This window comes from Lactuca sativa, chromosome 4 (assembly GCF_002870075.4).
Source record: "Lactuca sativa cultivar Salinas chromosome 4, Lsat_Salinas_v11, whole genome shotgun sequence".
Lineage (NCBI taxonomy): Eukaryota > Viridiplantae > Streptophyta > Magnoliopsida > Asterales > Asteraceae > Lactuca > Lactuca sativa.
Window position 1 is genome coordinate 67555509 of NC_056626.2, and position 12164 is coordinate 67567672.

A 12164-nucleotide genomic window follows, 5' to 3' on the forward strand; every position below is an offset into this window, starting at 1 on the left:
TTTCTTAAGTATTTCATAATTGAAATGGGGATATCTACTCTAATAAATAAAAATTATTTATGTCACTTGTCATTATCTGATGTATTATACAACATGTCATTTTGTGGTAATTTAAAATTAAATTATATTCATGTCATTTTTTTTAAATTTTAATAAATATCATATAATATTTAAATGTAATAAATATAATAATAAATGCAACTTTCTTTATAATTTCTAAATTTCTAAATTGAATCCAATTATTTTAATTGTTTATTTATTTTATTATTTGTTTAAATTTAAAAGAAAAAAAATGAACCCTTCAATTTTAATAGTTAAATAATTTTTTTCTCTTTTCTTATAAATTCAAACTTTCTAAATTTTTAGATCTCCATAATTATTTTTTTTTAAGAATAAACTCATGTAGTACATGAGTTTCACAACTAGTAAATATAAATGTTAGTTACTTGTTTTTCTTTGGTGGAAGAGTCAAAATTTCCATGAAAAAATCACCTCCCTAAATAGATGAGCACATGATGTTTCGTAGCAACAATTTTCTAATTTCTAAAAATACAAACAACTAAGGTATTGACTTCTTCTTTACTCTTTAACCCATATATAAAATATTAAAAAAAACTGATAAAGCATATAATAATAAAAAATATAAATGTATTAATGGTGTATGGAAAATATATAATAAGCAACAATATAAATGAAGTAAAAATATATGTAAAACATACATATAAATGAAGTAAAAATATATATAGAACATATAATAAATAAAAATATGAATAAAGTATATATAAACTAATTTTTAACATGGATTCCACATCAGTATCATGCAAATGCCAACTAAGTGTCACATAAGACTTAACCGAATAACAATGCTATTACCCGTCATGTTGGTATAACTTAAACACAGAATCCAGATAAAATCACTTGTCTCTATTCAACAAAATTGATAACATATTGTCAAAACATCTATGACTAATTTATACTCATATTTTTCATTAACTAAAGAAGAATATATTGGAATACAAAAATACATATAGTCACTTTTTCAATGACCCATCAAGCAAGTGTCAAACATTTGATCCTCTATTTCTCTATGAACCAATGGAAGTGTTCTAACAACCCATTCGACCATTTCACAAGTCTTTTCACTTAGAGAACTAGTGATCAAGTCTCCCTTATAAAACACACACATTTCTCCCCCAATCGAAATCCAACTACATCCAGGAGTTTTACCCAATCTCAACCTTCTCATTTTCAATCTAACCCTCGAAGCATCACTCCACATGCCACAAGAATCATACAAGCTACACAAAGCAGTATAATTACTAGCATTCTTGGGTTCCATTTCAAAGAGATGATAAGCTGCCATTTCACCAATCTCAATATTTCTATGCACCAAACAACCAGCCAGAAGTGCACCCCATACACTTGCTGGTGGCACCATCATCATACTTTCTATCAACCCTACTGCCTCATTGAAGCACCCAACACGACTCAAAAGGTCCACTAAACAAGCATAATGCTCTACACTAGGTTCAAAACTATATAAAGATCTTATAGAATTAAAAATCTTTTTGCCTTGATGTATGAGACCTGAGTGGCTACAACTAGATAGGATTGCAGTGAGTGTGACATTGTTTGGTTTAAATCCAGATTCTTTCATCTTCTCAAATAAATATAGAGCTTGTTCTCCATTTCCATGGAGTCCATAGCAAGATATCATTGTTGTCCATGTCACTAAATTGGGATTTTTCATGTTATGAAAAATCCTTTCAGAATCACACAAGCAGCCACATTTGGAATAGAAATTGATCAATGAGTTTCCAATAGCAGTATCATTGTAAAGATTTGAATTCTTTAACACTTGCCCATGAACTTCTTTACCTTTTGTAATGTCGCCTAATTTCCCACAAGTGTTTAAAAGGGTTGGAATTGTCATGGAGTCCATCTTCATTCTGTTTTCAAGCATGTTTCTGAAACAATCTAGAGATTCCAGTAGCAAACCAGCCTTTGAAAGCCCTGAAATCATTGAATTCCATGAAACCGAGTCTTTCAATGGCAATCCTTTAAAAATCAATTTCGCATCTTTTAAATTCCCACACTTGGAGTAAAAATCCAAAATGGAACTCCCCACAACAAGGTAATTTTCGAAACCAAGTTTAACCACCATACCATGCAAGATCAGACCAAGTGAAACATCGCCGATACCTGTACAGGCCTTTAGTACCGGAGGTAATGAGTAGTGGTCCGGTGTCATACCTGAGTTTAAGAATTCCTGGAAGACGCTAAGAGCGTTATCGTGCATAGAATTTTGAACGTAAGCTGAAATCATGATGTTCCAAGAATGCATGTTTCTTTGGAGCATTCTGTCGAACAGCTTGCGGGCGTTTGGTAGAGACACTCTAGAATAAGCCAACAAGAGATCTGTTTGGAGCGTGACATCGTGACAGAGATCATGGATGAGTATTTGTACATGGGTTTGTTTAGCGTGAGCGAATACTGTGCGAGGAATGCTGTTTCGCAAGATAGAACTCAAGCTTCCCATTGTGTATGACATTTTTTTGGATGTATGCAACTGCTAATTTGCTGAATTCTGCTTCATTTTTTTGATTGCGTTTGCTTAATTTGGCCACTAGAGAATAATTAGTGTCATTGTTTAATGATTCGATTGAATTGATGGATGAGTTTCTTTTATGTCAACTCGATAACGTACGCAAGTCAATTTAACTGATGATTAATATTTTTGTGAAAATTAATTCAGAGTGGCCTGTTACTTATGAGTACGATAGGCCCATTAAGCCTGAAACAAGAGAAAGCCCAAATCATGTGAAAATTGGGCCTCTACCACTATAATAACACTTGATCCCTTCGCTTTCCTTTCTTCTCCGCCTACATTTGCATCTATCAGGGTTTCAAGCCAACCAACCAGTGCGGCAGCAGCAGCAGCAGTGAACGCCACATCTCCGTCACCATGGGTCGTATGCACAGCGGCGGGTAACCTTTGCTCCTTCAAATCTACTATTGTATATATGCATTTGGTCGTTGTTCAAGTCTATAGATTTACTCCTGGAATTGAAAATGCATATTATATATCTATTCTGTCCTCGAAGCAAGCTTGGTTTTGAGTTTTTAGTGTGAATCGAGTTGTTTTGAAGGTTAAATTTCTTTCGATTACGTTTTCAATCAATAATATCGAACATTTTGCAGTCGTCTCTGAATTTGAATTGTAATTAAAGTGCTATCTATTGAGTTTTAGGTTATATAGACATTCTAGAATCATGAATGTGTATTGATTTGTGAGTGTAAGGTTCATTAACTTGATATTCGATTTGATTTTTAATTGTTTGGTGAACAGAAAGGGTATTTCAGCCTCAGCTAAGCCATACAAGAGAACGCCACCAAGCTGGCTCAAGATCTCTCCTCAGGATGTATGTTATGTTTTTAATGTTCATTGTTCAAAGTTCATATTACTTATTTGCCTGTAGCTCTATTACCTTGATATCAATTATTGAGCTTCTTTTAATTTGGATCGGTTGAAGATGTTTTTGTTGTGCATTTCAACAACTTCAACATTTCTTTTTAGTCTTACTGTAAAAGAGTGTATGTCTTTGTGATTGGTTTACCTCAGTAACCTATTTGAGAGCTCATGATTTTATAAGTTCCAAATCTGATTTACAACTCTTTGCTTAATAATTCTTCAGGTTCAAGACAGTATCTGTAAGTTTGCAAAGAAGGGTCTAACCCCATCACAGATTGGTGTTATCCTTCGTGATTCTCATGGAATTGCACAAGTGAACAGTGTAACTGGGAGTAAGATTCTCAGGATTCTCAAGGCACATGGTATGCATTCTATTAATGATTGTGCTTTTTAATATGTTGATGTTATTAATATTTGATGACATGGCAGGGCTTGCTCCTGAAATCCCAGAGGATTTATACCATTTGATCAAGAAGGCAGTTGCTATCAGAAAGCATTTGGAGAGGAACAGGAAGGACAAGGATTCCAAATTCAGGTTGATTCTTGTTGAGAGCAGGATTCACAGACTTGCTCGTTACTACAAGAAGACCAAGAAGCTTCCACCTGTCTGGAAATAGTATGTTCCCAAATTTCTATTTTCATCTTTATTTTATTACTTAAATCCCATCATTTAGTTTATTTTTATAAGGGTTATATAGTGATATATCAAGACTAAAAAATTCTCTCCATGGATATTCCTATGTTGATTGTGGTACTGATATTGTTTTCTTGTTGTTGCAGTGAGTCAACCACAGCTAGCACCCTTGTGGCATAGGAAAGTGGTTTAGGGAATTGAATTTTGAGTTTTAAAAGCGATGTTTTTGTTGGGAACATTCTGCTTATCTTTGTTATAACTAAGGATATTTGAACCATGAAAAGATTTTGATTGAAGAACTTGCTAAGAATGTAGTATCAATTTTAAAGCACTTTGTCATTCATGTTTGTTTATCTGCTGTGGTTGTTTAATGTCAGAATATGGTTATCTATCTCAACTAAATCATCATAATCTTTTGTGGTTGATAATATGTTGTAGAAAAACATGTTGACACTGATAATCTTGCAATCATGATTGAGTTATAATTTCATTTGACTATGATTCTTTAATCTTTTGATTTTATACATGAAAAACTACGTACAAGTGTATATATAAAAGAAAAATTATTAAGAATGGAGAAAAATCTGTGTACCAATCATTTTTCCATTTAAAATATATTATATGAATGGCATATGCTTTTAAGGCCTACCCGGAGTGGTATAAGGAAGACGTAGAGGCCCCCAAGACGCGCGAACATTGCCCCTAGGGCCGGTGCTTTGGCTGTTGCTTGAACTTGAAGACGGTTGGAGATGGGTGATTTGATTGGGCTTCTCATTTTGACTGTTGGGGGGAGAGTGGTTGGTTTAAGATTTAAAAAAAATAATAATCATTCAATTATTAATAAATTTCTCTCTATATATACATATATGTAGTTATACAATCATTTTACATTTCAAACACACACTCTTTCAACACATACAAACATATTCAACAAAAAACACTTTTTCTATATATATTTTTATGGATCCAAATCAAAATATTTCACACATCCCAAACACTCTAAATGATAAATTAACAAATCTTAGTAAATGCAATTGATAACATCTCCAATCCAACAACTTATATTCACCAATCTTTCATACCATCCACACCACTATCAAGTACCAACAACACCCACCCACCACAATTCAATCAACCCCAATTTCAAGCATTTCAACAACCTTCTCCGCAATTTCAACCCCAACCTTCTCAACATCAATAACATTCACAACCATTTCAAGTTCCATTATCTCAATCTCAACCTATAAACCTCGACAATGACGACGACAACGAACGGGTTGAAGAAACACAACCAAGTCGTAGAAGGTAAAATAATCAAAAGGTCCAAGGAAAAAAAAGTACACAATGGACCGAAGAGGAGGAAACTTTAGCTAAAACTTATATTTTCATATCACAAGACGGGGATGTCGGTAACGCGCAAAGGAATCAAAGTTTTTGGAATCATGTTTTAAATCACTTCCACGCGTTATTAGGAAGGCAAACGAACTGGACATACGACTCGGTCAATGCAAAATGGCATGACCTTCGAGCGGCTTGCACCAAATTTAACGGTGTATTTGACAATTTTAAAAATCTGCATAGAAGTGGTAGCAACGATATCAACATTTTATCAACCGCGTTGTACCAATATAAAATTACCAACAATGATAAACCAATCGTCAACCAAAAAACGTGAGACGTTTGTCGTAATGGTCCAAATTGGATCCTTTATCGGGATACGATGCATTTAGGATTTACCACCAGCTCCAACAAAAGGGCAAAAATGTCCAAGTCGGACATTGATGTTGGCCTCGACCTCAACGATACGTCCGATGCCACCAAGGGGGAGGGTCCACTGGACGTCCAACTCGTCGACCGCTAGGAAGGGACAAAGCGAGAAAGGGGACATCTTTAAGCGGAAAATCAACCAACGAGGACGTACTAGCGGAGAAAATAGACAAAACTCTAAATTTTTTTAGATAGAAAATTTGAATCAACGGAGGAAGCTCGTCGGCGAAAAATGACACTCACTGATCTTCAAATTTTAAACATGGTGCCGCAACTGAATCTCGACCTGAAAAATTTAAAGGCGTTTTTAAAAATTCAACAAAAAGTTTCGACAAATATCGCAAATAGATTCTATGTTTTTGTAGTAATTTAGGTTTAATTTTCTATGTTTCTTTTATGTTTTTTTAGTAATTTAGGTTTAATTTTCTATGTTTTTTTTCTAGTAATTTAGTTATAATTTTCTATTTTTTTAGGTTTAATTTTCCATGTTTTTTAATTAATGTAATGTGGTTTCAATTAATATAAAATATTTTATTATGTTTTCATTTAATTTAATCATAAAAAGAATTGTGGAGTGGTAACCATCTCCAATATCTAGTGGGTTGGTAGTGAAATTGACTAGACATAGAAATGACAATGTTTTTTTTTTTTTTTTTTTTTTTTTTTTTTTTTTTTTTTTGGTGATGGGTTGGTGGTGACCACTCTCCATAGCTTAATATAACTTTATATAATTTTGCATAGTAATGTGATGAATTATTTAATAAATATTTGTTATTAGTTTGTGAAAACCTATTGACAAACGGAGGCATTTTCTTACTGCAAACAATTTAGGATTCCACATCCTCATAGGTCATAGCATCCCAATTCTTCTACAGCTAAATAGAGTATTATTAAACATCTTAGGGTTTTTTTTTAATGGGTTAAATGGTAATGTATTGATATTACACTTTTCATTCACTTCAAAAACATAAATGTTTTGTATGCATTAGTTACACTCCAGAGAAACATCATTATTGTATGTATTTGAATGAAGCATGAACTACCGATTATATCCGTTTAATCCCTATCCAAGCCTATATCAACTTCAACTTGACATCATCTCAATACTAAGTAGTCAAAATTTAAGAACATACATCCAAAATGCAGGAAAAGGGATAACATTCAAAACTATTATGTTCTATTTAACTCAAAATCAAATATAAGAGCATAGATACAAATGCATGAGAAAGAAACAACATTTACATGCATCATTAGGGTACACAAAATTTAAATTCATCTGATGATTTCAACAAAACCAAAAATTCAAACTTGAATCAAGAAACTTATTACATCCTTTATTTGAACCCAAACTTAGATCAAGAAACTCATAACATCCAAACTATTGTGTTCTACTTCTATTTATTTAAATTCCATAAAATAATACAACTCCCACCACAAGCACATATTCTTAGTTTCTCTTTGGTACAAATCACAAAAATCGTGGGATTTCTTTCTTTTTCAGGCCTCCTCATCATCATTACAATATATGAAAACAAAGATCACAAAAACATAAACAGAAATAATCATGTGAACACCAAAAAACAAAAACAAGAATCTGAGAATAATTACCACAAGACATGAGCTTCAATTTCTCAATGACTGTTCTTCTTCCCAGAACCATAGTAACTAACATACCATCTCACAAATTTCTTCAAACCCGTTTGAAGATCAGTTGTTGGTTTATAACCAAATTCCCTTTCAGCAAAACTAATATTCGCATGTGTAAACTGAACATCACCATTTCTAGGCAACTTCATCACCATTCTCTTCGCTTTCACTTTCAATAATTTCTCCAAAATGCTCACAAGGTCCGATACAGGAACAGGTGACGTATTCCCCAAATTGAAAACCCTCAATTGCGCAGGTCCTTTCTTCTTCCCTCCACTTCCTGTACTCTTTTCCGCAGTATCTAAAGCACCCAAACAACCCTTTACAATATCGTCGATGTAAGTAAAATCACGCGCCACAGTTCCATGATTTGAAGCTTCAAAGATTGGAATCGATTTCCCTTTTAAGATATCTCGAGTGAAAAAGAAATACGCCATGTCTGGTCTTCCCCAAGGTCCGTAAACAGTGAAGAATCTTAAACCCGTTAACGATAAACCATATATGTGATTATAAGTGTGTGCGATTTCTTCACCTGCTTTTTTTGTAGCGGCGTATAAGCTTGCTGGTTGATCGGTTCGATCTTTTTCCGAAAAGGGTACTTTGCTGTTTAATCCGTAAACAGAACTAGATGATGCCCAAACTATAGCAGGTTGTGGATTAGCGTTTTTACAGACTTCGAGAAGATTAACAAGGCCAGCTATGTTACTATGAACATAAGAATTTGGGTTTTCCATGGCGTATCGAACACCGGCTTGAGCTGCTAAATGCATTACGTGAGTGAAAGGGTTTACCTCGAAGAGTTTTTGGAGCAATGCGATGTCGTTAATGTCACCTTCGACGATGTAAATCCCACTTCTTTCGAGTAAGGCTTGGCGAGCCCTCTTGAGTGTTGGGTCGTAGTAGTTGTTGAAATTATCAAGACCTAAAACGCCGTCTCCACGGCGTTTCAAGGCGGCGCTGACGTGGGTACCGACGAATCCGGCAGCTCCGGTTACCAATACCGATAACCCATTTTGGGATCGGATCCGGGCAGATGATCTGACCCGTTTTTCCCACGCGGGTCCACCCCACGAACTGGTTTTTAAAGATCTGCGAGAGAGATCTGATGGCATTGAGTTTGGTGGTGATGTGGATGGTGATTTGAAGAAGAAGACGACGATTAATCCGAGGAAAACAAAGCTCCAAAATGTGAGTTTTGCTAGAGATGAATAGTGTCTGAATCTATGAATGTATGGGGATTTATCCATCTTGAATTTCCCAGGTGTCGATGGGATGTTATCCATATGAGATGAAGATAACTTCATAATCATTCAAATTCTTGCCTGATTTTCGTGGAATGTGATTAGGGTTGAAGCAGCATCCAGTTTTCTTCTCAAGAAATCGATGGTGGAGCTATGCAATTGATGAAGATAAAGAAGAAAAAAGGAATGGTTCTCTGTGTTGGTGAATGGTGATAGTCTTCCTCCCACTTTATTTTTCTTGTTGTTTTATGGGGGAATGAGGAATCTTCTGGTTTCTTGAGCGATTGATTGTTTACTTTTGTGGGTTTTCTTTGGTTCTACAGGAATTGAGAATGATTGCAAAAAATGGGCGATGGCTGATGAGAGAGAGAGAGAGAGAGAGAGAGAGAGAGAGAGAGAGAGAGAGTGGAGTAAGAAAGGGAGAGAAGAATTGAGTTGGAAGGATCTTGAATGTTAATGGAGATTTAGGGTGGACTAATTACAGCTTGTCGAAGTCAAATAGGTTAAGTGTAATCAAGGCTTTTATTTGGAAGAAATACGTTCATAAAATAATATATATTTTTTAGGGTTTTTAAATTTTAATTTGAAATGAGGCCATGGAATTCAGCCAATTCCTTAATTTGACAACATGTGTTCATATGGGGATTTGAAATACGGGTGGGAATGGGATTTATTGGGAGATGGAGTGGATGAGATCTTGATGCTAATTGTAAGGAGGGTTTTTAGTTTCTACACCTCTGGATCGTGTGTGAGATCTATGGGGGCTTGCAAGCTATTAATCTCAATAAATTTTTACAACTATTTAAGAACCGATACCCTTATGTTTATATTATTTAGAAGGTCAATTAATTGATATAATTTCATGGCAAATTATTAACCATTGATCAACTTATAGGCTATAGCACTTGCATAAAGTGCAAGTGCATTTATAAAAACATCAAACGGCTAATGGACAAATGACACCTAAGTTGATGACAAAAAAATTGATAATCTTAACTAGGGGAGTTTTGATCTTTGCGAGAAACAAGACGTGGTTCTTTTTAATATAAATAAAGGTAAATGATATAAAAATATGCTCATAGGGTTTGATAATGAATGTTTTTATAGTTTTTAGTTTACAAAATTTTGATTTTAGCAAAAAAAATTCTTTGAGTATGTATGTTTAACTTTTAATTTAAACAAAAAAATTCATATTTAAAAGTAACTTCACGGTAACATTTAAGTAAACTATTAAATTTTTAATCAATTTTTAGAATTACCATTAAAAATATGTTATGTATTTACTTTTATAAACAATTGTCATTTTATATTCTTTTTGTTAAAAATATGCAAAACAAAAATCAACCAAATTAACAAGAGCCACAATGTTATACTCAGAATTATATTCAAAGATTCTGAGGTCCAAGACACCAGAATTACGAGGAAAACTCTTGGTCTCAGATGAGATCGCCAGCACAAAACCTCGAGAGTCGAAAATATCCTGGTTGCCTTAATATTTTATTAATTAATTTGCTACAGACTACAAGTATACGAGAGTGTTCGTGTGTGATTTTTGTAAACATAGCTGTATACATAGGATTGCCAACAACTATAAATGAAATCCCAAGAATCCCGCCATAATCTTATAATCTGAAATTATTGTTGACCGGGTCTCCGTTATCCCATAATTCTTGAGGAACATATATTTTCTCCATATTTTCTTCATTAATACCGATTTGATTGGGTCTTCGTTATCCCATAATTCTTGAGGACCATATATTTTCTCCATATTTTCTTCACTAATACCAATTTGACTGGGTCTTTCTTGACATATTCAAGACCTAGAACCAAGAAATAAACCAAACAAAGAGCAAACATGAGGGTTAATAATCTTTGGAATCTTGATCTAGACGTTAGTCAAGATCCTGGCTAGCATGCTACTTCGAATCTTGCACAAGATTCAAGTCAGAATTTTCACCCATAATAATTGCCCTTACAATCTGGATTTAAAGATAAAGTCATATTTTAAATTAAATTTGAATTTCAAAAATATGGCTGGTGGGATATTGATAAGACACATCACTTATCTCTAAATCAAAATGCCATCGTTTTTGCAATTGTATTCCCGAGATTCATGATCATCGCACGCTATAAATTTAGGGTACAATTCCTCATAGGAAACCCTTCTTCATCTTTAGCTATAGTTATGTATTTTCCCTCAATTGTGTCTTCCTTGACCCTTTTCCTTTTATTTCTTTCCAAGAATGTCGAAAAAGAGTATCTCTTCCAAAGTTAAGATCGTCGATGATTTCATCTGTAACTCCAGGATCCTGGTACACATTTTAAATCAAATTATTCATTTTTGCAAAGGGACTCGACGAGTTGGAGGCCTCAAAATCGCCGAGTAGGAATGGAATTTGGACGCGGGACTTGAAGTCTACTCGACGAGTTGAGAGCCTCAACTCGACGAGTAGGGCTGCCAGAGTGAAACCCTAATTTTCAGGGTTTTGCACCCTATTTAAACACCTTAACCTCCAAAGGTTGGCCTCATTTGCAGCCTCCATCACCCCAAACCCTAGCCACGAAACCCTAATCCACTTTTGAGTGTTTGTGAGCAATTGTTGTGTGTTCTTTGTGATTTTGAAGCTTGAGAAGGATGGAAAAGCTTAGGGATTCAAGAGGAAGATAGTAGATCCGGAGTTTGAGTTGCATTTCTGACTCATTTGAGGTATAAAGTTGATAACTTGGCTTTCTATCACTTAGATCTTCATTTCGGGTAGTATGTTGTCACTTTTGGGCCATATTGAAGTCATTTTCAGGATTTGAGTGTATCATGAAGTTATGACTTCAGATCTAGGCACTCATGAACTTATGAGGCTTAAAGTTGCCAGCTTATCCAACCTTGACCCTTCCCCATGCCATAGACCTCTTATATAGATTAGTTTTGGTGTTTCTAGATTCATGACACCATACATGAACATAAAGTTAGCAACTTTACATGGTAACTTAGTCCTAGGGGACCGGATCTATGGTTTGGAAGCATTGAACTCGACTGGAAGTGAATCAATGGATTTAGACGAAGGGGGACTCGGCGAGTTGGGTCGTGGTCCCCCAACCTTTTCTGTTACTGATCAAACTTGTCGAGTCTAGGAGATGACTGAGCGAGTTGGAGATGGTTTTGGGGTTTGAAGATTGAGGAACTCAACGAGTTTAAGGAGGAAATCGACGAGTTGTGAGTGAAATATCCCGACTCTGTTATGAGGAGGAACTCGATGATTTGGATCAAGATTTCCATGGTTTTATGGATCATGGAACTTGACGAGTTGATGGACCAACTCGGCGAGTTGAGTCAACCCAGAAGCTTGACTTTGACCAGTACGTTGACTTTGACCAGAAGGCTGACTTTGTCTTGGACTTTGACCCG

The 12164-nt window shown here is 34.9% G+C and overlaps 3 protein-coding genes across 3 annotated transcripts; 1 reads left to right on the forward strand and 2 right to left on the reverse strand.

Annotated features, from left to right (window-relative positions):
• Positions 1 to 1039: 1039 nt before the first annotated feature.
• Positions 1040 to 2539, reverse strand: LOC111916102 (pentatricopeptide repeat-containing protein At5g04780, mitochondrial). Its single transcript, XM_023911739.1, has one exon. The coding sequence runs from the start codon at positions 2537 to 2539 to the stop codon at positions 1040 to 1042; it is 1500 nt and encodes a 499-aa protein (XP_023767507.1).
• Positions 2540 to 2834: 295 nt separating this feature from the next.
• On the forward strand, positions 2835 to 4459 carry LOC111916114 (40S ribosomal protein S13). Its single transcript, XM_023911747.3, has 5 exons — positions 2835 to 2988; positions 3350 to 3422; positions 3696 to 3834; positions 3902 to 4088; positions 4253 to 4459. The coding sequence occupies exons 1-5, from the start codon at positions 2966 to 2968 to the stop codon at positions 4284 to 4286; spliced, it is 456 nt and encodes a 151-aa protein (XP_023767515.1). The 5' UTR covers positions 2835 to 2965; the 3' UTR covers positions 4287 to 4459.
• A 2697-nt stretch (positions 4460 to 7156) lies between these two features.
• LOC111916113 (UDP-glucuronate 4-epimerase 3) lies at positions 7157 to 9232 on the reverse strand. Its single transcript, XM_023911745.3, has one exon. The coding sequence runs from the start codon at positions 8828 to 8830 to the stop codon at positions 7505 to 7507; it is 1326 nt and encodes a 441-aa protein (XP_023767513.1). The 5' UTR covers positions 8831 to 9232; the 3' UTR covers positions 7157 to 7504.
• Between the last annotated feature and the right edge of the window lie 2932 nt (positions 9233 to 12164).

Coding starts and splice junctions, on each gene's coding strand:
- LOC111916102 (XM_023911739.1), bottom strand. CDS start 2,539: ATGGGAAGCTTGAGTTCTATCTTGCGAAACAGCATTCCTCGCACAGTA.
- LOC111916114 (XM_023911747.3), top strand. CDS start 2,966: ATGGGTCGTATGCACAGCGGCGG. Junction 3,423..3,695: donor TCAAGATCTCTCCTCAGGAT/GTATGTTATGTT, acceptor ATAATTCTTCAG/GTTCAAGACAGTATCTGTAA. Junction 3,835..3,901: donor CAGGATTCTCAAGGCACATG/GTATGCATTCTA, acceptor ATGACATGGCAG/GGCTTGCTCCTGAAATCCCA.
- LOC111916113 (XM_023911745.3), bottom strand. CDS start 8,830: ATGATTATGAAGTTATCTTCATCTCATATGGATAACATCCCATCGACA.